At 53.4% G+C, this 25,267-nt stretch overlaps 1 protein-coding gene and 1 pseudogene across 5 annotated transcripts in view; both read right to left on the bottom strand.

The window, feature by feature from the left end:
• Window positions 1-25,267, bottom strand: part of SHANK2 (SH3 and multiple ankyrin repeat domains 2) — a 512,111-nt gene that overhangs the window by 17,355 nt on the left and 469,489 nt on the right. For 4 of the 5 annotated variants that reach the window (XM_055314494.1, XM_055314499.1, XM_055314512.1 and 1 more), the window contains exons 18-21: window positions 9,676-9,811; window positions 9,053-9,133; window positions 1,703-1,833; window positions 464-575 (exon numbers count right to left, since the gene is read on the bottom strand). In XM_055314494.1, coding sequence (XP_055170469.1) covers window positions 464-575; window positions 1,703-1,833; window positions 9,053-9,133; window positions 9,676-9,811 — 460 coding nt within the window. The remainder of the gene's footprint in view (window positions 1-463; window positions 576-1,702; window positions 1,834-9,052; window positions 9,134-9,675; window positions 9,812-25,267) is intronic. The other variant, XM_055314504.1, reaches the window with a different exon arrangement.
• Window positions 14,940-15,416, bottom strand: LOC129502755 (NADH dehydrogenase [ubiquinone] 1 alpha subcomplex subunit 13-like; annotated as a pseudogene).

Below are 25,267 nucleotides of genomic sequence, written 5' to 3'. Positions count from 1 at the left end.
GGAGGTACGTGGCTTTCTACGACACACAGTACGTTAAGTCTGTCAGAGTTCCGGAACCTGGCCCAACCACCCCTGGAAAGTGTGTCCACTGCGCTCACCCTGTGAAACATGGCAGTTTCATTCTGGGCGATGCAGGGAACGTGGGGATCGCACGGAGCATGGGACCCCCTCCACTGGCCACTCTGATCCCCACAGGGCAATGGAGGGGGCTTCCTGGTCACCCCGGCCTGCCCTCTGCCTCCATCCTGACACGTGTTCCTTCACTCTGCGGGTAGTAGCGCAGATAATGTGGCTTGCAAGGCTGCATTTTGTTCCAGCAGGAGTTTCAGTCTGCGGGGGCATTCAGGGGTGAGTCTGGGGGCGGGGCGGTAGGGTGGGCCCAGTGGGCATCTCTGTCCAGGGGCTCTGAGGGCTTCTCTGAGAGCCAGGGGCAACGTCTGTGCGTGTAGGCCGTGCTTCTTACCTATTGATTTCTGCCTTCGCATCGTACCTCGGGGGAGGCCCAAAAATGGGCCTTTTGGGCTCCCGGGAACAGTGGGTGTCATCACGGCGATCCCCTGTCGTTCGTACACAGACTGCAAACCAGAGAGCCCGGAGTAAGATAGGCCCCGTCCAGCCCCACCATGGCCACCAGGTCCAGAGGGTGACACAGCAGCCCTGGGCAGTGCGCCCATAACATGGCTTCCCATAATGCTCCCAGGAGCAAGCTGTATGCAGCTGAGCCTGACAGGATGCAGCAGCCTCAGGGACCCTGGAAAGGTTCTCCCTGAACACTGCACCCTGAGCGCTGGTGTGCTCGGTGGAGCTGTGGTCTGGCCAACAAGCCTGGGAGAAGGGGTCAGGGCGGATGCTGTAGGGAGTGCGCACCCGGCAGGAGCCTCTGTCTCCCTCCACAGCATGGGACAGGGCAGGCCAGGTGCCAGTGTCAGGGACCGGCCGCTGGACTGCTCACAGCGCCAAGGCTGCCCAGCCACAGAGCCCGCAGCAGGTGGGCTGGCCCGCCAGGACCCTAGAGCTTACCTCCTTCACTTGGGAAGCAGATTCCCTGTCTGTAAAACCAGGGCTGCCAGGGGCCCCCCACCCTGTGCCTCGGAGGGTGACTCCGAGCCTGGTGGAAACATGTGCAAGCTCCTGTGCATCTTGTACTCAGGCCCCCAGACAGTCTTGCTACCAGAACAGTCTCCCTTGGGCTCAGGGCATATGCCTGGCTTTCTGGGGCCAGAGGCTGGGCTGGAAAGCTTTGGGTCCGCGGTGGGTGAGGGGTACTTGAAGTGCAGCCAGAGGCTGCAAACTGGGCAGGCAGTGAGGATGGGGAGGCGGGACTGGGGGAGGGCTAACTGCAGGCGGAGGTTGTCCGGAGCTTGTGGAAACCCCCCCCCTGGAGTTCTGGAGATGATGGGGGGTCCAGAGTGAGAATGTCCCCGTGGTCATTGCTAGCAGCTCTGTGTTCTAATGTGCAGCACACCAAGCTATCCTGTCTGGTGGGTGACGCTTATGGGTGTTACCGTCTAAGGTAAAACCAGGGGAAACCAAGCGTGTTAGTCTAAGCCAGGTTCTGCGAAAGTACTATGTAGTCGTGACAGGGGGCACTCAGACCTGCCACCAGGAGACAGAACACAGGTGGCCCAGTTTGGGCGATGGTGAGGAGCACCTTGTCCACATGGCCCGCCCATCACCCCACAGGGCATGGCCAGTGACTCACGTTCATGTCCGAGACGGATGGGAAGCACCGGCTGGTGGGCCGCTGCTTGATGGTGGCCACCCTGGACTCCATGGCCACGTTATCAGCAGCACGGGATGGCTTGGAGGCCGGGACGATCTCCTCGGGTTTATCTGCAACGTGAACACGATGGTGGGAACAGGTGTCAGTGGCTGAAGCCCCTGAAACACAACCAGGGGCCTGCCTTTGGCAAGATGCCCTCCACACGTGTGCAGCTATTTGCCTGCTCCGGCCTCGACCATGCAAGCGGGTGCACGGCACTGCAGAATGGAGCAGGCATGCATGTCTCTGCCACATGCATTCACAAGGACGCCAGTCTATTCCCACCCTGTCACCCCGGGGAGGCGCACGTGGACAAGACAGGGAACAAGGCCCTGGGTGACACAGCCTGGGCCCTGGCAGCCCCAAACTCTCCAAAAGTCAGATCTTCCCTGGAGCCATTTGATTTGTGCTGATGGGACTTACTCCACTGTGTTAACTAAACCAACGTTTGTTCTTTGTAAGAGCTCAGAGGCTCCTTTGTAATGACATACAGTTGCCAGGGTGTAAGGCCCTAAGGCCCAGGGCTGGGGGCAGTGGGTGCAGCCAGCCGGGGAGCCAGCTGGGAGCCAGCTCCGGAGGCCAGACCCATGCTGCCTGGGCAATTTCTCAACAGTTCTACACTCTCATTTCTTTGTGAAAAGGAAATCGAGGGTTAGTTATAAGTGATTCTTACAAATTAAAAACTTAAAAAAAAATTAACTGAAACATTAAATTTGTTGGAAAACTCAAAAACTTCAGCACATCCCAGAATTGCCCTGATGCCTTGGCTTTGTCTAGAGGATTCCCGAGACCCTGTAGAGCAAGGGTCCTTGGTGGGGCACACCTGAGTCCCCTTCCAGAAAGACTGTGGCCAAGTTAGCACGAAGCCAGCGTGAGGCTGGTGAGGCACAGCACCCTCCTTGCCCCCCAAAAGCCATCTGGCCCAGGCCCTGAGCTGTGAGGTCAGCATGTGAGGGTTGGAGCAGATGGGAGCTCTGGATGTCAAGTCATTCCCACTGGGTGGGACAGCCATTTGTATTGGGGCTTCCCAAGAACAGCTAGCCCCCTGGAAAAACTCCCCAGGAACCCGACACCCTCAGAGCCACCCAGATCAGAGGTGCCAAGGAGAAGACCTGCAGGAGGGAGGGTGTGTGTGGGCAGGGAGACTGGGGGACCTGGCAGGCAGCCACCTGGGCCACTCCAGCCCCCCAGAGCACCCAGAGCACCCAGGTAAGACTCTGACATGTGCAGGTATCTGCTTACAAGGCTCCTGCTCCGAGCTGTGTCCTGGGCCAGGGGTCGGCCAACCATTGCCCTGAGGTCAAGTCCTGCCTGCCATTTTCCATCTACACAGACTGTTCACATTTTCCAGAGGCTGTTGAAAGCAGGGGAAGGAGAATGTGCCAGAGAGCCTGTGGCCTGCAAAGCCTGAAACTGTCTGGAAGATTCCTGCCCGTGGCCTGGACCCTGTCCCAGTTCACCTGCCAGCGAGCTAAGGTCAAGGGGTTCAGGCAGAGGAGCCTCAGGGAGGCCCTCTCCCATGACACACATGCTCTCCCATCTGTCTCTCGTGAAGAGAAGACCCGCTCCTCCCCCTGCCCAGAAAGCTGCTTCCTCTGGGCTGGGGTTCCTTCCGTGGCTGGAGTCTAATTTGCTTCCGTGCAATACTCCCAAGCCTGTCCTACCAGCCAGGCCGCACCCTGATGTGGCTTAGAGTTCTCTCGTGCTGGTGCTTCAGGGGCACTTGCTTAGCCTCCTTGGTCCTCGTGGCCTATGCCTGGAAGCCCGGCCCCTCACGGTGGTGGTCGGTTTGCTTCCGCTCAGGTGTGGGGAGTCTAGTGTCCTCGGAGCTGGGAGCCTCTGTGGGCTCTGGCTCTTTCCAGGTCCCACTCTAGCTGTGGCAGCTCAGTGAGGCTTCCCCCCGTGGCTCCGGGATGCAGAGAGTAGTGAGTGGAGCCCAGCACTTGTCCTGTGGGAGTCACCGCAGGTGGAGCGCTGTCTGTGCTGCCGGCCACGTCGGGCATGGTTTGGGGCAGGGACCCCAGGGCAGGACACTGTCCTGTGATGCAGAGCTAACCTGTAGCATCTTGGAGAGCCTCCTGTTTCTAGGTGTTGCTTTGGTTTCAACCCCCTTCCCCCTGGCATGCCCCGGGTCTGCAGCCTGGCATCGGATACCACCTGGGGTCTTCACATGCCTGTAATAAGCAATGGCAGACTGGGATTGGAGCCCCTGAGTAGATGGCCGGCACCCTAAAAATACGCCTTGAATGCTGGGAGTGCACAGGTGAGGAGAAGGTCCCGTGTTAAGAGCAGCAGTTCCTGGTGGAAATTCTAAATGCCTTACTTCTCACCCTGATGAGAACCTGGAACAGTCCGGATCTGAGATGCTGAAGGTCATGAACGCAAAACCGGGCCCCAGTCGGGGTCATCCAGCCTCAGCACCCCACGTCGGGCCAGAGATTGAGGATTGCCATCAGAACGGTCTGCCTAGTCCAGCTGGTTGAGAAGCCAGGGCACTGTCCACACCACACTCACCCTGCATCGAGAGGGTACATGGCCTGGAGCCATGGCCACCTTGAGGGATAACCTCGTCTTCGTCTTACACCTCGGCCCTCCTGCCTCCACCCAAATGTTTGAGCCAGAATAGCAGAGCTCTTGGGTTGTGGGGGGTGAGGTTGGGAGTTACCACTGCTCCGGTGACAGCCACTTAGTGTGGTTTGTGTGATTCGCATGGAGACGCTTCCCTGGGGGCCTGGGTCCCCTCCTGGCTGCTGTCTCAGAGGGAGCCTGCCGGCCTCACCCAGGACCATGAAGCCCCGGTCTCTGAGGGCTGCTTTGCCAGAACATGAGCCATGGCTGTGAGGCTCTAAGGATTGTAGTGCTTCATGTACGAAAGCTGGGGCTTGGGTCTCTATTAAGGGGCTCTGGGTGAAGAGTCCAGCCTTCTGCAGTCCTAAAACCACGTACTCAGTGGCTGAAAACAGTCCTGCAGACACATCTGAAAACTAGCAAATCATAAAAAACCTGCTAGTAGAGACGATGAGGGGGCTCCAGAAGCAGCCCTGTATTTTAATTTTCTAAGCAAACTGGCCATCTCCCAGACAGGTGTGATGCTCACTGTCCTTCAAGTGCAAGCTTTCTGGTGATAGTCTAGGCAGGAAGGTGGCAGATTTGGCAGCTCGGCGAGGTAACCCACGGGAATCAGAGCAGTGAGGACGGAGCATCAGGAGTCCCCACCACCCCATCCAGGAGCACACCCTTGGCCACAGGCAGGCTTCAACATGAGTCATCCAGTGTGCCCTGAGCCCTCCTGCTGCGGAAACCCATGCCCTACGAACCAGACCTCAGGGTGAGGCCCGGACAGGAGTTCCCCCGCAAGATGAAAACACAACCACCAGCCCCCGAGGCCAAGACCAGAGGCAGGCTCTGGGAGCAGCGGGTGCGGCCAGAAGGGTCCCTCTGGCTCAGTCTCCCCAGGAGGTGTGGACACATGGGGACGTCCGCTTGGACTCCAGTGGGCTGTTCCTGGCCAGAGAAGTCTCCCACCTTCCAAGGAACAGGCCTGTGGGTGTGGCCAGATGGGCCAGTTGTGCCCCGAGGTGCCTGGGGCCAGTGGCTCTCCCAGGAACCCATTCACCCTTGTGCCCATGAACATGCTGTCTAGGGACTAGGGCAGGTCCTAGAAAGAAAGACTGGAAGATGAGGAGCTGTAACCTCACTGCCTGTAGCCAGAGCAGGTGTCAGTGCAGAGAGGCCGGGGCTGGGGTCCTCTCACTGCTGTGACAGTTTCCTAAAACCGCCATGGCAGGTTCAGGCAAAGAAGCTTATTCTCCATCAGTCTGGAAGCCAGAATGCCCAAATCAAGGTGTTGGCAGGATGGTTCCTCCTGGAGGCTCCCGAGGAGGATCCTTCTCACCTCTTCCAGGTTCAGGGGCGCCAAGCATTCATTCCTGGCCCCTTGCACCCCTGCCTATGTGGCCTCTTCTGTGCGTGTCTGACTCTTTCCCTCTCCTGTGAGGTCATGGTCTTGGGTCAGGGCTCATCCTAGTCCAGTAGCCTCGCCATGATTACATTGGGAAAGGCCCTGTTTCCAGATAAGTTTCCTTTCACAGGTTCTAGTGGGATGTGGATTTGGGAGGACACTATTCAACCCATACACTATCAAGGCCTGGTTTTCCCCTGATGGACACGGCCCCCCTGGAGTGTGGGGAATGCTTCTGAGGCGGTGAGACCAACTCCTGGAAGAGACTGGCGGGACAGTGGCGGGGCAGGGACTTCTCTGCCCCACTGGGGTGTGATGCTCCCTGCTGCGTGATGAAGCTGGACTCCTCCCTCACTGCAGCGAGGGGCTGGGCCTCTCTGCTGGCACGGGCCACTGGAGCCCTGCACTGCACCCCACGGCTGCTGGGTGGGCCATGGCTGCTGGGCCCTTTGGAGTCTTGGCCGCACACTTGCCTCCTGCTCTCGCTGGGGGTCAGGAAATATGAGGGAGGGGCCTTCAGTCTCGAATTGCATCCAGTCTTCTTGGCTGTTCAGAGCAAGGTGGGTCTCTTGCCTGTCCTCTGTGTAGATTCTGCTCTGGGCCATGCCAGCCATAGGACTGTGACTTGTCTTTTCCCACAGGCTGAGGTATCTGGCTGATGGAGGTGCTGGTAAGGGAGGACGGCGGAGTGGATGGGGCCTGGGGGTGCAGCCCACGGGACTTCTTTGGCCCGCTCTGTTAGGCAGTGCACCTCCTGGGTGCTGGCTTGGGATTGAAGGCATGTTCACGCAGGCCCGGGAAGCTGTGTCCTGGGTACCCACCACATGGCTGACTCGGTGGCCAACCCTAGAGAGGCCACTGGGAGTTTCCCGGGCAGCCCCCGGGGGTTGGGGGTGGAGGCTGGGGATGGGGAGAAAGGAGGCACTCTGTCCTGGTGCTCCAGGACCGTGATCCTGTCCCTAGATGCTGCCTTGCCAGATTCAAAGACCTACCGCCCGATTTCAGCATTCAGGATTCTGCTTTGTGCCTTCCCCTCAGTGCCTGGTGGTCACATGGTCCACTCCATGCTCCTCCCACCCCCAAAAGCAGCTTTGAAATCACTATGCTTCTTTCACTTGTTGGGGTTAGCTGTCTCCAGCTGCTAGCTGAGAAACACCCCAGAATGTGGATGCTGGGGAAGGAGGGACATGTGTCTTTGTTCACAGCATGGCGACCATCCTCCCTGCCAGCTCAGAGGCAGCAGGCATGTATAGGCCTCTGGGAGAGCCAGGGGCCTTCCGGGAGCTCACGGGCGGGGTGGGGGGGGGCAGCCCCTGGCCCCATGGCAAAGGCGGCCAGCAGTCAGAGCACCAGCCCTCCATCCAGTGCCAGGGGCTCTGCTGGCCTGCACCCTGACCACCTGCTGCATGTGGCCTGGACATGGGTAGAGGCTGCCTCCTGGTAGGGCAGGCCTGGCTGTGACAGCCGAGGGTCCTGGGCCTTAACAGTCATGACAATGAGGACACAATTCTGGGGGGATGCACAACAGGTTGGGGGGGGACCACGATGGGAAAACCGAAGCAGACGGGACAGACTGACAGGACGTGGTCTGGAGGGGGCCCTCCGCAGGCCTCAGAACAGGGAGGAGACAACGCAAGGTCATGGCATCTGGATGCCACGCCGACAGCCACAGAGGGTGTGTGGGCGGGGGCTAGGAACAGACACAGGCTCGCCCCTTACCCTTCTTCTTCCGGATGGAGGCTTGCAAACAGAAAGGGGAGCGTGAGTCCCATGAGGGCAGCGCTCCCCCAGGGCCTGGCTCGGGGGCCGGGACGCCTAACCCTCCCTGCAGCTCTTGGGGGCCAGACCTGGCTTTCCCTGGAACCCAATGACCCACACGTCCAGCTGGTAAACCTGCTTCCTGGCTATGGATGAGGCACTGTCCTGGAGCGTCCTTCCTGCTGAGCCCCTGCGCCCCCAGCACTGTACCAACGTGGTGAGAAGGGAAGCCAATTCCAGGAGGAGCCCCGAGACCCCACACGCGGGAGAGATGGGCTGCAGCTAAGTCAGGGTGGCACATGCCGTCAATTCTGTCGTCATCCCCACCTGGTGCCAGGCTAGGTGTGCGGGGATGGTCAGGCTTTCCTGGCCAGCCTTGTGTGGAGGGACAAGATGCGGTCAGAGAGGGGGCCAGAAGAGGGGCTTGTGGGAGCTACAGGTTCTGGGTGGGGGGTGGGCAGTGCTGCAGCAGGGGTGCCGACTTCTAGAAGGCTAGGCCTGGGTGCTAGAACACAGTGAGTGGTGAGGGTTGCTAGCTGGGAGGTGGCTAGGTCCTGGAGAAGGACCCTCTGGTTGCAGCAGTGCAGCCACCCTGGACAGAGGAGACCCCCCTCCCCAGAGGAGCTGCAAGGAAGAAGGGCTGCTCTGTGCTTTCTGGGGAGAGGGTCCAGATGCTCTCACAGTGAAGGCTGGGATCAAGTGGGAGTGACGTCCAGTTAAATAAACATGAGTGAGGGGTGCTCAGACGTTCCCCCGCTGGGCCAGCCGGGTGACATCCTTCACTCTCCATCACCTAGCGAACCCCTCTCCATGTTCTCCGCAGAGTGAGCATGTCAGCCTGCTCCCCACTTCTGTGTGGTCAGAGCAAGCTTCCTTCCAAATGTGTCCCTAGGCTGCAGGGTGACGCCCCAGCATGATGTTGAACCAGCATCCGGGTGGCCCGCACAGCTCTGGGGTCCTCCCTCCCCAACAGTCCCCAGTGCTGCTGGACCCAGGGCCCCTTTGTTCTGCAAGCTCTTCCCTGTCTATCTGGAGGGTGGGGGGTGGGAGCAAGGGCTAGAGCCCTTTGGTTCCTTGCAGACCTTCTAGAAGACACCAGGAGTCCTTGGTGTGCAGCCTGCTGGGCCTGCCAGCCCCGCCCCTATCTACACCAAACCCCAGGGACAGAGCTTTCTGGTCTGAGGCGTGCACAGAGCACCAGTGAGGCAGATTTTGGGGGGGGCCCTAGACAGCAGGGGAGCTGTTTAGGGGACACTGTGGGGCAACTTACCTTTATCCACTAGTGAGAGGCCCAAAAATTCAAAACAAAACAATGTTAGATGAACCGAAAAGAGGAAAAGGCAAAACTAGTAACCACCCCCGAAGCCAGCAGGATTCCCACGGAGATGCCAACGTGGGAGCCGCCCGCACGCAGGGTTCCCGGCACCATTCCTGGGGTTCAGGGGCAGGGACTGGGGCAAGCAAGCGAGCAAAGGCCATGCATGCCCTGAGGCTGCACCAAGGCGGGTCCCACTGCATCACAGGTGCTGGCGACAGCGCGGGGCTGGGCGGGCCAGACGGGCGACTCTTACCGAGCTCCTCCAGCTCTGAGGTCATGGACTTGGAGCGCAGGGTGAGGGCCGTGGTCGGAGCGCGCTTCGGAGGCGGGGGAGCTTGAGGAGCAGACGGGAAAGACAGGTGTGGGAACGTGGCCAATATGTCACCCCCCCACCCTGCCCTGTGCTTCCAGAACAAGCTGGGAGCAGGTGGCCCTGAGCCCACAGGGAAGGTGGACAGGTGGGCGTCCCCCAAGGGGGAGGAGCAGCAGTGGTCACCCACCTCCCCTGGGGCCGTGATGGGTTGGGACCACCCTGTCCTCTGTACTGAGCCCCGAAGCACACCTGGCACTCGGGAGCCCTGCCCTCCCTGAGCAGAAATCTGCGGAGGGGAGTCTGGTCCAGCTGTATCTGAGCTGTGTGGGCCGGTGACTAAGGGGACCCCTGGCTGCCACCCACATCAGAGCAAGGTCCTCTCACGTGGACCTCGGGGCTGCCGAGCACAGCCTTCCTGCAGCCACCTCCGCCTGGCAGCCAAGCCCGAGTCCTCTCCCAACCTCCTTTTGTGGTTTATTTTCCTCCTATTGGGGGACCACCCCCCCGCAGTGGAGGAGATGTGGGCGGGAGACTGGAGGGCATGGGTGGGGCGGGGTGGGCACCTTTCTTCCTGGCGGTGTCGTCCGGGTCGAGATTCCTGGTCACGGTGACCACCTTGAGGACCAGGTGGTTCCCTCCCTGGCGGATCATGTTCACCACCTGCCGATGGCCGACCTTCACGACGTTCTCGTTGTTGACCTGCGGGAAGATGGGCTGTGGTGAGGGGGCCCACGTGGGCGGGAGGGATCAGCACCCTCCCGGGGCAGCGAGAGCCCAGCCTCCTGACGGACGAACGGACGGGCGGATGGGGGGTCTGCAGGCTGACAGCAGGAGACCGCTGTGGCGGCTGCAGGCCCCTTGCTCGCAGCCGGGCGCCTGCTGCTCGGGGCGGCCAGGTCGGACTCCCAGCTCATCCCGGCGCTCAGGTGCTCACTGCGGCAGGCCTGGGGCCAAGTCCCTGGCCACCAGCCACGTGGGAAAAGCCAGACAGGAGACTTCCAGGGTCCCGGGGTGTAGCCCTAACACCTTCCATTTTCACACTTAAGAGGAAAGACTAATTGCTTCTCACATATTTTGGGAACACACCTCACACGGAAGCAGCCCATTTCCTCTAGGCGATCCCTGGTTTTTCCTCTCCTGCTGGGAGGCTGGAAAAGGCATCAAAGCTTGGCTGACAAGGTGCTAAGGGCCACAGGTCCACCGGCCTGCTCATCCAGGTACCCTAGACAAGGTCCCCTCACCGCAGCCACTCTGGTGTTGGCTGAGCTCCTGGCAGCCTCCTGGTGGCTCCTGGCCACGGCCTGTCCCTGACTTCCGTCTGTCCCTGTGGCATCTGCACGGCAGGCAGGGGGACCGCATCCCGTGGCACGGCAGGCAGGGCGGGACCGCATTTCCCGGGGCTTAGCTCGCTGCCGACCTGCTCTGACCACCCCTCCCCCCCACCACTGCTGGGTCAGGGAACGAAGACAGGACGGACTGGGTGTCTGAGAGCCCAGAAAGTGGGGGGATCTTGGGTGCTGGGGCTCCATGCCTCCAGCCCACTGAATGGGACCTCGCTGGGGGGGGGGCTCTGGCACCTACCATCCCCACTGCTCCAGGGGTGAGCGCCCTGCAATGAGGGGCGGCAGAGGGAGTGAACCCACAGATGGTGGAGTCCATAACCACCCCTGTGCCCTGTTGAAAAGCCCCAGGTTGTAAAGAACAAGTGAGAAGCACCCAAGCTCTGCCCACCCCACAGCCCACATCCCTATTTGCTGTACTTTCTCCTACTCTGGATTCCCTAGAAACCTTTCTGTGCAAGGTGGCCTTGAACAGAGAAGCTGACAGGCTGGTGACTTCTTAGTTCCCATGGCGGAGCAAACAGGTCCCCACACTGACTACAGGCACACTCTCCCAGGAGAGCCTCAGAGTGCCGGCGGGCTACTCAGTGTGGGACCCATGGTGGGAGATGTCGCAGCTGCCCCGGGAAATGACATCCCGTACGTGCACCAGAGAAGTAACTCTTGCTCAAAGATTCACTCTTTCATGGGGCACCTGGTGGCTCAGCCGGTTAAGGGTCTGACTTTTGGTTTTGGTTCAGGTCACAGTCTGAGGGTCCTGGGATCGAGCCCCACATTGGGCTCTCTGCTCAAAGGGGAGTTCACTTCTCCCTCTATCGCTGCCTTTTCCCCTGCCCTCCCCTGCCTCTCAAATAAATACATCTTTTTTTAAAAAACAATTCACTCATTCATGCACTCATCCACCGCTTTTGCTCAGAGCACCCACTAAAAGCCAGGACATCAGGAGTGCTCCTGCTGGGCGGTCCGTCTGTGCCCTCTGGAGCTCATGTTCTCATGGGCGGGGGGGTTGACCACACACAAGTCAGTGCACAAATGTAACTCCAGGTGTGCTGAGTGCCACCTGAGACAACAGGCCCAGGCAGGAGGGGCCAGGGAAGCTCGGGCCCAGGCACGGGCCGAGGGAGCCCCTCTGTAGGAGGATGGGTGGTGGTGGTGCCCCGGGCCTGGCCTCCTTCCACCTACAGGGGAGCAGCTTCACCTCTGGCAGTCCCAGCTGGCGAGTCCCAGGGGTTCCTCCTCGGGCTAGGCACCCAAAGGTGGGAACTGCACTCCTAGCTGCCTCTGCTTCCCAGTGAGGACAAGTGTGATGGCTGCTCCTGGACAGAAGGACACTCTCAAGTCTGCTCTGACTGTGGGACCCTCATGCTCTCCTTTCCCCGTGCATGCTCCCCTTCACCAGCCCCATCTCAAATTCTCATCCTGCTCTGGATGGAGTCCTCTCCTCAGAGTGAGACACACACCAAGGTCAGAGCCGTGGGCTGGGTGGCTCTGGCTTTTGTGGATCAGCCACCAGTGTGCAGGTGAGCACTCTGACAGCGAGGGCACAGGGGTGCCACATGGCATGTGCTGTGATGCCTACAAATAACCTCCTGTGAGAAGAGCAGGCAAAGGCGCAAGGCAGCACCGTTCAACTTGGAAGCCACAGACCAGGACCGAAGGCAGGACGGGACACTCAGCTACATTCTCTTGGCCAGGACCAGGCACCCGGAAGAGCAAGTGCAGATCCTTGCTTTAGGATTTCCCAGCCTTTAAACAAACTCAAAATTCACTGTAACCCACAATAGGACTTTGGAACCAGCTACTGGCCCTAAAACAGATGCTCTGAACTGTGTCTATGGTGACAGAGCCTCAGAGACTAAGCATGTGAAATGCTTGCTGTTTCTTCAGATGCTCTGGTTGGTGTGTTGAGCTTCCATGGTTCCAGTGTCCCTCAAAAACACCAGGCCTGCGATCCTGGCACACTGTCACCAGGAGGAGGTGTATGCCACAGTCACCTGCCACACGTGTAGAAGGTTAACCCAAATCCGGAGGCTCCTGGGATTACAGCCTCTAAGAAAGAAATGGATTACAAGTCATGCATCCAGTTAACTGGAGGGAAGAGCAGCACGCCTCTCCATTCATTGTTCTCGTGTACGGACATGGAGCCACCTAAGGAGGGAGTACACCGTGGCTGCATCCTGACGGAGGGCAGGAACCCAAGTGTGGCACCCACCACAGTGGAGAACCACTGTGAACCTCTGTGAAGAACAGGAAGACAGGCCTTCCTCTGCACTTTGATACTTCTTCTCTTCTTTCACTCAAATTGTCACTCAAAATACAGGACTCACACACATATGCAGTTTAAAGAGAGCTCTACAAGGCTTGTTACAAAACCCAGAGGACGCCCCACCCAGGGCCCACTTCTCACTATCCCTGTGTCTCTAAACATGCTTATGTAGTGCTACTTGATATTTATTTAGATGTTGTCTGCTGACACACCACTATGGCAAATGATGGCTCAGCTCAGGGTTTCTGAATGGTGGCACAGTTGCAATCGTGGACGACCAACGAATTCTCTGTCGCGTGTGCACAGGAGACAGTGTCGAACAGCATCCCTGGATTCTATACTCTAGCTGCTGGCAACATCCCCTTCTCCCCAAATGTGACAGCTGAAAGTGTTTCCAGACATGGCCACATGTCCATGGGAGGTCAGAGTCGCCCTCAGTTGAGAACCACTAGTATTCAGGTCTTTTCGTTCATACCCCACAGCCCCCTCCCAGGACTTCCACCCTCAGGTTAGAGTTCTATCATAATTCCAACTAGATTGACACTCAGGATTTAACATCACGACTGCATAATATCTACTCATAGCTAAGCCATAGAGTATATTATGATTACTTTGTCTTTTCCCATACATTATGTTTTCCCTGCGGTGAAATAATTTTCTATTGTTTGTTTGTTGGTTTAATTTTCTATGTACTTAACAGTAATTCCAATCCAAACACTTCCTAATTATGTAAATCTCTTTTCAAAATCTTCAAATATGCTGAGTATTTTGCTAAGTTTATCTTGTTGAAGAAATTGCTCCCGAAGACTTCTGCTCTTCTCTGCGAAATGTGGGCTCAGTGTTCTCTATGCCTGTGTCCCCAGGATTCCTTTCAATTTGTTCTTGTGTTGGGTCACCTGAATCCCAGACCTCTTGTACATATTGGTTGTTCTTTGGCATAAAGCCTAATTTTTGGTAAAGGACCTTTTCTAATAGCTTCCTGAGAAAAGGAGTTTGGGAGAAGTTTGTTTGTTTGTTTTTGAGACATTGTTTATCAGAAAATGACTTTTTAAAAAATATTTATTTGAGAGGGAAAGAGAGAGAGAGAGAGAGTGAGCAGTGGGGGGAGTGAGAGAGAGAGAGAGAGAATCTTAAGCAGACTCCATGTCCAGGATGGAGCCCAATGTGGGGCTCAATCTCATGACCCTGAGATCATGACCTGAGCTGAAACCAAGAGTCAGATGCTTAACTGACTGAGCCACCTAGGCACCTCCAAAACAGCTTTATCTGAACACTTAACTGGTATTCTGACTGGGTAGAAAATTCGAGGTTGGTGGGTAAGGTAAAGAAAGTTCCTAAGATCCTCTCCTCTACAGGTAACACAAAGTCTGGACAAAATAATCCCCCTACCCCCAAACTCAAATAAGAACAACTCCTTAAAAGCTCTGCAATGTGAACCGAGGTAGGCAGATTTTGGGTCAGAGTGGAAAATTGGAATTTTTGGGTCATGGACAGTGTGATGCAGGTCACCAGAAACTCTAATGTAAAACTGCAGCCTTTCTGGCTTAGGAGATCAGAGGACAGAACTTGGGGTGTCCACAGCTGCCAAAATGAGGATAGAATCCCAGAAAAGAGAGAGTGAGAGAATGGCAGCTCCATGTTCTGTGTGTAAACTTTCCTCAGATCTCTGATGAATGTATGAACTGTGCCTGCATAGACCTCCCAATGCAGCCTGCAGATGAGGCCAAAGTGCCTGAACCTGAATTTGAGCTGCTGATACTGCAAGCTAGACACTTTGCAGTTTGAGACTAATAAGAGAATTACCAGCTAGAGCGCAAATATCAACACTCATCCAAGGAATGTAACAGAATCGATTGTCACAACATAACCTTCACAAAATTCAGGATACAATGAAAACCTACTTGAGGAACCCAGACATGACTAAGACAAGGACTTTAAAGCAGCTGTCTATTATAACAATACTCATCTTGGTATGGGAAAACATATTGCATAAAATGCAGAATATATCATTAAAGAAATAAAAACTGTAAAAAGTGAGAATGTTAAAACTGAAAGATACAACATTGTAAGTTAAAAAAAATGGCACTGGGTGGACTTAATAGAGAGATGGATATGGCAGGACAAAGAGTGAACCTGAAGAAACATCTGTAGGATTGATCTAATGTGAAGAAAAGAGGGAAAGGATTTTTTTTTAACAGGTCTCCAGAGTATTTATTTCCCAGTGGGGAGGATGCAGGGGTCCCAGTGGTCTGAGGGGTGCAGGCCCCTATGTGTACCACATGAAGCCGTAGCTGGCGTTGAGAATCTCCTCCTTCGTACGCAGTCCATAGAGCTCACCCATCATGGGAGTCACCCATCGCATTGTGTGGAACACAGACTCACCCACCTTCCAATCAGGCACATCCTTCATGATGATGGCCTTCTCCTCTAGGTTCTCTCGAAGCATCTGCAGGACCCTCCGGTCCTTCTCTGCCTGCAACAGTGGCATCAGCAATGCAGGCCTCGAAGTCCTCAATCTGCAAGCACCTGCATTCACGGTTCCACTTCATCATGATCAGTACCCAAAGAGCAAGGTCCCAATGCCCACAGCGAACATGCTGTAGCCCGACAATCCCTGACGCGGAAGGTTCCGCTTGTAGTCGATGGGGCCATAGCCCCCCAGTGGGGGCATGTCCTGTTTCACCTTCGACACAGCCATGCTCGCTGAGGGAAAGGATTATCAAAAGTGAACAGAATCTTAAGGACTGTGGGACAGTGTCAAGAGGTCTAATATTTTGAGTGCAAGAAGGGAGAAAATTGGGATCCAAGAACAAAGAGAAAATATTGTCAGAAAAAAATATTTTTAAAAAATGATGACTGAAAACTTCCCCAATCAATTGAAGGACATAAATCTACAGATTTAAGAAACTCTGTAAGTCCCAAACAGGATAAATATAAAGAGAATCATGCCCAGGAACATTATAGCCGATTGGCTGAAAGCCAAAGGTAAAATGAGAGATCTTAAAGCAGCCAGAGAAGCAGAACATATTCCTTATAAAAGACAAATAATGTCAATGACTGTGGACTTCACATCAGAAACTGTGGAGGCAAGAATGTGGATCATTTTTAAACTGTGGAAGTAAAATAACTGCCAATCTAGAATTCTATATCCAGTGAACATATCTTTAAAGAATGAAGGTAAAATAAAAATATTTATAGATAAATGAAAACCATGAGAATTTGTTGACAGCAGACCTGCTGTTAAAGACAGTTCTTCAAGCTAGAGGGGAATCATACTAGGTCTTAGAGGCATGAGGATATCAGAAATAGTAAAATATTAAAGATTATTTTCCCTCTTATTTAAAAAATAGGTGTGACTGAGGAAAAATAATATTTTCTTGTGGGCTTTACAATGTCAGTAGATGTGATACCTGTGACACTGTAGTGTACATGAAAGCAGGGGCAAGGCAGACATACCCATATGGTTGTAAGGTTATTATATTTTCATGTGAATTGTGCAGTATGAATTCTAAGTGCACCGAAAAGTCAAGGATATATACTGTAATCCCAGAGTCCACTAGTAAAAAGAATGTAAAGTACAGCAAAAAGCCAGTATATTAAAATGGAGTTCCAAAAGTAGTCAAATAGGGGTGGTATCTGGGTGGCTCAGTCGGTTGAAAGTCTCCCTTTGGCTCAGAGCATAATCTCAGGGTCCTGGGATTGGGTCCTGCACTGTGCTCCCTGCTCAGCGGGGAGTCTGCTTCTTCCTCTCCCTGCCTGCCCCCTTCCCTCTTGCACTCTTAATAAGTAAATAAACAAAAGTAGTCAAATAATACAAGAAAAGCAGAAAAGGGAGAGCAGAGGAAAAGAGAACAGATAGAAACAAATAAACTGGTGGACCTACACTGAATGGCACCAATAAGTACATTAAATGTTAATGGGATAAAACTCCAGGAAAAAGGCAGATATTACAAAAATATCTGATTATAGAGAAAGACCTAATATGCTGTGTGTGCACAAAGACATAGAGCAGTTGAAAGCCAATTAACACAAGGTTTTCCATGGGTGGAATGGCTATATTAATATCAGAAAAGAGAGACCAACCACTTTGAACAACAGTTTGGAAATTCCTCAAGAAGTTCAACAGAGAGATATGAGATGATCCAGAAACTCCACTCCCAGGCGTATTCCCAAGAGAACTGAAGACAGGTTCACACAAGTACCTGCACACAAAATTTCATGGTAGGATTACTTGTAGCAGCAAAGAGAAGGGGATGGGAGATGGGACATGACTGTCAATGGGTGTGAGATCTCTTTCTGTGACAATTGTTCTAAAATAAACTCCTCATGGTTTTAAAATTCTGTAAATGCACTGAAATCCACTGGATTGGGTACCTTAAATGGCTGAATTTTAAGCATATGAATTATATCTCAATAAAACTGTTATTAAGAAGATAGACTCCAGGCAAAGAGTATTATCAGAAACAAAGAGGGATGCTTTGTAATTCTATAAGTGCTACAGGAGGGAATTCATTACGGGGACATAACAGTCAAACATTTATGCACCTGTTCACAGGCCCTCAATATACTGAAGCAAGATTTGACAGAATAAAAGAAACGAGCATCCCTGCAAATATAGCAGAAACACCAAATACCCCTTTGTCAAACTGAGAACAGCTGAACAAGAAAATCAGTAGAGACGTAGATGATCTGAACAAACATCTTGAACTGATATTTATGGAATAGTAACTACAGAATGCACATTCCTGTCGGGCATGTTTGGAACATTCACCAAGCCAGATGAGGTGATGGGCCACACAGTTCTAGTCTGGAAATAGTTTTCCTCGAGGAGTCTGAAGGGTATGCTTCACTTGCTTTAGTTTCCAGGTTTGTTCTTGAGGGTTCTGAGACCAATCATGTCCGTGTAACTGTGTCTGCTCCCTGCCACCCCCAGCCCCAGGCTGGGGAGCCCTGAAAGATCGCCTCTCTGCTCCACTCCAGGCTGTCTGAGGTGTACTGACAGGTGCCATGTGTGCCCCCCCCCCATGCTGAGTCCTCAGTGTGTGTGTGTGGGGGGTCTCTTCCACTGGGACACTCAAGCCCTTCAGTTCTGGAATACTTCCTCCGACTAAGTCCTGGCCATTTATTTCCTTGCTTTCCTTTTCTCTTTGAGGCAACATGATGCCTTCTGGACACATCCTCCAATTTGACTATCATTCCTCTTTAATTTCCCACATCTTCTCTTTCTGGAAGATTCCTGTCAGTTTTATCTTGTAATCCACCTGTCAGAACTTTCATATCTCCTAGAGTAGTTTTAAATTCAAGAGTTCTGATTTTGTTTTGTGAATGTGACTTTAAAATATTTTTTGTTCTAACTTCAAAGATACAATACCTCCTCTTATCTCAATGAGTTCACTCATAATACTTTTCATACACCTCCCTGTGTGATCTGTGTCCCCATCTCTTCCATGGCATGTTTATTTGGGGCTCTGTCTTTCATATTAATTCTATTTTTTTTCTTAGGAGGCAGGAAAATACTTTATTCCAAAAGATGGCAGAAATAAGAAAGTTATCCTGAAAATACACTTTGGTGTAATTCCATTGGGACAGATATTCCCTGCAAACATGCCCTTCTACTGACAGTGCCTCTGGAGTCTCACAGACTCCTGACTGTTTTTAGATACTTTGCCAATTCCTGTGTTGTGGACAGGCTGGAGTCATCTATAAACCCCCAGGTCTCAAGGGGGAAAGCAATGTGTTTCTTGGAAGAATAGCACCTTCTTACAATCTTGTATCAGAAGAGCACACAAACATTTTACAGAGTCAGCACACTTTGGGTTAAGCAGGCACATAATTCATCAAAATATAAAAAAGGTGACAGGAAGAAATACTATGTTGTAGAATAAGATATCCAAAAAGTGGTGTGGATGTTTAAGGCAGCTGATGGCCAGAAGAGGTGAGTCAAAGAAGGTGTTCTGGGTTTGGAGGTGACTTTGCATCTAGAAGAATTCTTTGTGGCCCCAGTGAGCAAGTGCTGGGGAGTGGGACTTCCTCCTTAGGGCTGGTGATACCAGAAGGTCCAAAGGGGTGGAGTTGGGCCAGTACTGCAATCAGCCGAAGGAGCCGAAGCAGCAACCCCTTCTCTCAAATAAATAATAAAATGAAATCTTTAAAAAAAAAGTGGGGGTGGGGAGCCTAAGTGGCTCAGCTGGTTAAGTATCTGACTCTTGATTTCAGCTCAAGTCATGATCTCAGGGTGGTGGGATCAAATCCTGTGTTGGGCCCTGTGCTCAGTGTGGAATCTGCTTGAGATTCTCTCCCTTCTGCCCCTCCCTCCCTCCCTCTCTCTTTCAATAAATAATAAAGTAAATTAAAAAAAAAACAAAACAAAGAGAGATCAGCAAATGAAACAGGTCACCAGCGTGGTGATAACTCCCTGGGTGGGACTCTTAGTGATGAACCAAGACACCAAGAAACCGACAAGGCCCCAGAAAACATTCATCATGACAGGAGACACTGCGAGGCCCTTTACATCACCACAGGTGCCACTGGAGCTGTCGGCCTTGCCCTGCTGTCTCACTTTCTGTAGTAATTCCTTCATCAGTGCACGATACTCCCTGTCAGGCAATGCATATTTAAGAGCGGCCCCTAAGGAGCGGATTTGTGTCCCAGCCAGTTATTTTGTGGACACTGACCAGCTAACCCTAAAGTTTCTATGGAGGCAAAAGACCCAGAAGAGCCAACTCAATATTGAAGGAGAAGGGGACTGGCACCACCCAACGTTAATACTTACTTCTAAAACTACGATAATCAGGTACTGGTGACGGAGCAGGCAAGTCGATCAGCAGAACAGAAGACAAAGCCCAGGAACAGATCCACAGACATACAGTCATTCGATCTTTGACAGATGAGCAAAAGCCATTCAGTGGACAAGAGACAGACTTTTCAACAAAGGCCGCTGGAACAATGGGACACCTGCCTGAAAAAAAAAAATCTAGACCCGGACCTTACGCCGTTTCGCAAAAACTTAACCCCAAATGGTCACTGACCTAAGTGTGAGACACAAAACTATGAACCTCCTAGGCAATAATGTGAGGGTATCTGCGTGACTTGAGCCTGGCAAGGACTACCCACTGAAGAAAACATTGTAAGTAAGACTTCCGTAAAATGAAAGCCTCAGCTCTGCAAGACACCAAGACCAGCCACAGAGTGGGAGATGTTCTTTGCAGAACACCTATCAGATAAAGGACTGGCAGCCAAACACGAAAGAACTCTTAAAAGTCAACAATAAGGAAACAGGCAATCCAATTAAAGAATAGGCAAAGCATCTGGACACCTCCCCAAAGAAGACACGTAGGTGGGAAATAAGCACATAAAAAGATGCTCCACATCATATGTCATTAGGGAATTGCCAATTAAAATGATGACATACCAGTGCACATCTATCAGAGTGGCCCAAATCTAGAACCCTGATGCCAAATGCTGGCGAGGATGTGGAGCACTGAGAACTCTCACTCAGTGTTGCCGGGAATGCAAGATGGTGTGGCCACTCTGGAAGACGGACCGGCCATTCCTTACCAAATGAAACGTGGTCTTACCCACACAGTCCAGCCATCGCACATCTTCATATTTACCCCAAATAAGCTAAAAACATACATCCACACAAAAACCTGCACACATATGTTTATTGAGGCTTTATCCCCAATTGCTAAAACCTGAACACAACCAAGGTGTCCTTCAGTGGGTAGATGGGTTAACAAGATGTGGGACATCCAGCCCAAAAAATATGATTTGGGATAAAAGAAAGAGGCTCCCAAGCCACAAAAAGACACAAAGGAACCTTACATGCATCTTGCAGAGTGAAAGAAGCCAATCTGAAAAGGCTCCATACTGGGTGATGCCAACTACAGGAAATGCTGGAAAAGTCAAAACCGTGGAGACAGTCTGGATCAGGGGCTGCCAGAGGATGCGGGAGGGCGGGATGGACAGGTGGGGCATGGAGGAATTTGAGGGCAGTGAACTTGTCATTCTGGCAGTGCTGTCATACAGTGGTGCTGGACATATGTCATTTGTCCAAACCCAGATTGTACAAAGCAGAGTGAACCCAAAGGTCAGCTGTGGACTTTACTTAATAATAACGTATCCATACTGGTTCATTAATTGCCCCCGGTGCATCACACCAGAACAAGGTGTCACAGGTAGGGGAAATGGGTGGGTGGGTGGGTAACGGGGGCTCTCGGCTTTTCACTCTATTCTTTTCTGTAAGTTAAAGCTGCCAACACAAAGTTACTCCCATTTCTTTTCTTTTTTCTTTTTTTTTATGGTAGTCACAGAGAGAGAGAGAGAGAGAGAGAGAGAGAGAGAGAGGCAGAGACACAGGCAGAGGGAGAAGCAGGCTCCATGCACCGGGAGCCCGACATGGGACTCGATCCCGGGTCTCCAGGATCGCGCCCTGGGCCAAAGGCAGGCACCAAACCGCTGTGCCACCCAGGGATCCCTCTCCCATTTCTTTTTAAAAAAATTTTATTTGAGAGCGAGTGAGCGAGCGAGAGTGAGCACAAGCAGGGGTAGAAGCAGAGGGAGAGGGAGAAGCTGACTTCCCACTGACCAGGGAGCCTGATGTGGGGCTTGATCCCAGGACCCCAGGATCATGACCTGAGCTGCAGGCAGACGCTTCGCCGACTGAGCCACCCAGGTGCCTTCTCCCATTTCTATTATGGAAAAACGTCCCTCAGATTCGCAAAAGCAGTTACCCTGGACCACTGACCGCCACCGTCTCGTCCTCCAGCGCCAGCAAGGATGAGCTCGTGATGTGCGGTGCCTCCCTCGCCCACACGCCCCCGCCTTCCGCCGATTCTTGTGCAGCGAATGCCAGCTTCCTATCCCCTCACCTGAGCATGCTTTTTACTTAAAGACCCAACCCTGGTTAAGAACACAGCCCCAATACCACGGTCACCCCAAAAGGCAACTCAGATTGCTCGGATCATCACATAAATGCCCTCTCGTGGTTGAGGTCATCTCATGCCTGCACCTGCGTGAGCAGCGGCTTAGGGGAGTCATGAGGGCTACCCGTTGCATCTGGCCCGGCATGTCACTTGTCTCATCTAATCTATGGCCTTCCCAGGCCTCTCTTGGTCCGTTGGGACTCATATGCTAGAGCAACGAAGACGTCATGCCCTCCGTCCTGCCCATCACGCTCCTGTGTCCTCTGTGGCCATCGGCCGGAGGCTGGATGCTGGACCACGTTCAGGTTTGGTCAGGCGGGTGGACATGTCAGGTGGTGCCGTGCGCCCCCACATCAGGTGCCCTTGAAAGTCTGCGCGTGTTTTGTGTGATGTTAATATTTAGTGGGGGCTTCGGGTCAGGAGTGGCCAGCCAGATCCATCGCCCGTTTGTAGCAGCCCGTGATGCCCGCTGCCTGGAATGATGCCTCTGCGGGCCATGGAACGGTGGTGCTCTTCTTCTGCTGTTCCTTCTCCAGGTATTAGCTGGAATGATTTTAAAAGAGAAACTTGCCTTTCCCGACAGTTTGACTGCCCCCAGGTACCGTCTGTGTAAGAAGGGCGAGACACATGCTTGCTTTTTTAAAAACCAGCTTTCAGATTAATGAATTGGTTCCTTCCAAAGCGACCGTTCTTTTAAGAAGCATCATTATGAATTCAGGGATGTTTGAAAACCGTTTTTGATATATTGGAATCCACCGCAATTGCTGTACTTTGTTTTTAAACAAGGCTTCTTATTTTAGAACAGCTTCAGATGCACACAGAACTTGTCGGGAAGGCAGCAGGGAGGGGCTCCGCGGACCCCACACGTGGTTTCCCCTGCGTGTACACCTTACACTAGTGTGACGTCTGTCACAACCAACAACCCAGTATCAATGTGTTACTTTATTAACGGAAGCCCACATTTATTCAGATCTCTTTAATTGTTACCCAGCATGCCTTTTCTGTAGAGGAGCCCATCTGGGACCCCATCCGGGACCCCACATTACCATCAGTCACATCTCCTTAGACTCCTCTTGGCAGTGGCAGTTCTCCGACTTTCTTTGGTTTTGAGGACCTTGATGGTTCTGAGTGCCCGTCAGGAATTCTGTGGACGACCTCTTAATCACGGCTTCCCCCTCACGGTCAGATGGGGCTGTGGGCTTGGGAGGAGGGCCCCAGGGTGAAGCGCCCTCCCACCCCATCGCGTCCAGGCCCGTGCTGCCCACCTGACTGGTCTCCGCGATGCGGGCTCCACTCACCTGGCTCTTTCCTCTTCCCACGCTCTCCTCTACGGAAGGAAGTCACTGTGCTCAGCCACACCTCGGGGTGGGCGGTGAAGGCCTGTGTCGCTGAGAACACAGTAGTCTCATAAAGTTTGGGGATTCTTCTGCAGGGAAGAATTTGTCTCTCCTCTGCTTTCCTTTACGCGTTCAGCTGCCTATTCAGATCAGCAGGACTCACGGATTTTCCTCGTGCTTTGGGTTATAACCCAGAACTACTGGGTTTATTCCATTGGTCACAGCTTTGGCCCTGGTGTGCCGGGTCCCAGGGCCCTGCCCTATGCTCCGTCTTTACCACTTTCCTCCTGGCCCCCACCCTGGGTGCGCGGGGCTACTCTTGCCTTTATGCCCCATTGTCCCGTGTTTGCTCGGGCAGCCTCGTCACGGGACTTCGTGCGGCGTCCGTCCCTTCCTGCTTGCTGGTGAGACGGGGTGCTGGGGCTCTCCGCGTGCAGATGCCAACAACCTCAACTGCAATTTAGAACAGCAGGATTCAGAGGTCTCTGATTTTATACACTTTTCTCTCTTTACTAAAAATCTGGGTTCCTAATGACTGATGTGCTGGTAACAGTTTGTTTGCTTGCCGTGCACACTCCATGTGCACATCGTCTATTAATCGGCCACCCGTCATTACGATCGTTAGTGTCAGGATAACCACACGGCGCCAGGACCAACGGTCTCATTACTGAACAGAGCTGAAGACTTTGTGTCTGTCCTTCACAGCCGGATGCAAACTGTCACTTGAAATCGTTTCTTCTGAATGTCGTTAGTTTGACTAGCAGTTATGTTGTTTTTACTGTTTTGTTTTTGACTTTTAAAACATTGACTTGTGTTCTAGAATCAGGTGCAAACTGTACCCAATTCCATAACCTAATCTATAAAACAATTCGTACTCAGGATGCTTGGTCTTTCTCACCCCGCCTCAGAGGCAGCGCAAAATTGGAAAACACTGTGTGTGTGGATTATCCTTCCAGTAAAAAGAAGGAAGGAGCAGATACCTGTGTATGCATCTGTATGTGTGAGTGTGTGTGTGTGGCTGTATGAGTGCGTGGGCGCGTGGGCACGTACGCCCGGGTTTGAATGTGTGCAGGGCATGTGCATGTCTGTTCCCAATCTTCCCTGCACAGGTGTAGCACGCTGGTCACACTTTCCTCACCCTTGCCTTTTCCACCTAAACAGCACATCCTGGAGACAGCACCAGGGCAGCACCCAGAGACGTCCCCCCTCTCCTGATGACACGAGGTGTGTCTGTGGCATGTGAGCCGTGCGCCGTATCAGCATGTCCCTGGGATGTCTGTGCGGGGTCTGGGGTTGCAGGCTTGAAGGGCTCCATAGGCAGGTGTCCTGTCGGCCCTTCTGTGCTGGGCCCCCGCTCGCCCTGCACCACCAGAGGAACCTGGTGCTGTGAGTCCAAAGCCTGTTGGGAGCTTCCCCTCCTGCAGCCTCGGCTCCGACTTGACATCAGGTCTCCAGAAACCGTGTTGCTGCTGTGTCCCGCTCTTTGGGGTGGTTGATACCCCTTAGCGATGGCTCTCCCGGGGCCTTGGTCAGTGGGCTCTGGGGGAGAGTCGACCCAAACAGGTGGCTGCAAACCGCTGTCTCACTGGACGCCTCTAATCAAATCTGAAAACTCTTTCATATGGGAAACAGTGCACGGGGGAGGTGATTTAGAAGGTACCGAATGGCCAGACTCCAACCCTGCCTTCCCAGGAAACCATGGCGGGTGCATTCTTGTGGGCACTTTACGAATTGTGTGAATGGATGCAGGACTTCAGGTTGTGATGCTCAGCCTGTTTGTGAGGGACGTGCGTCCCTCTGGACACAGATCTTTGACCAGTCCAAACCCCTCACCCAGCTCAGGCTCCAGGCCCAACCCAGCCTCGGACATGGGCTGGCCGGCCACCTGCTCACACTAAGTGCTTCGAGGATGCTCTCAGGCCACCCTGTCTTGTGAGCATGTTATTCCCTCAGCTAGGACAGCATTGGAGGAGGGAGGAAAGAGGAGAAAGTCGCCATCCCCTTTTCCCAAGTTACCTGCCTCTGCTTGAGCCCAGCCAGGCAATCTCAACCCTGGGGCTGGTGCAGAGGAAGCGAAGCCACCCCGGGGTTGGCCAGGCGCTCTGGCCCCAAATGCCACACTCCTCTCTGGGAAGCCAGTGTGTAGCATGGGCAGGCTGCCTTGCCTGGGACTTCCTCAGCCTGGAGCTCCACTGGACACCCTCCCCCCCAACAGAGGCTTCCATGCACCCGCCAGCTGTGGGCACACCCCCCTGGTGTGGGCTCAGAGCGTGGCCACCTTCTTCCTG

This window comes from Nyctereutes procyonoides, unplaced genomic scaffold (genome assembly GCF_905146905.1).
Source record: "Nyctereutes procyonoides isolate TBG_1078 unplaced genomic scaffold, NYPRO_anot_genome, whole genome shotgun sequence".
NCBI classification, from domain to species: domain Eukaryota; kingdom Metazoa; phylum Chordata; class Mammalia; order Carnivora; family Canidae; genus Nyctereutes; species Nyctereutes procyonoides.
The sequence above is the reverse complement of the archived record's forward strand: the minus strand, read 5'-3'. Positions and strand labels throughout refer to the sequence as shown.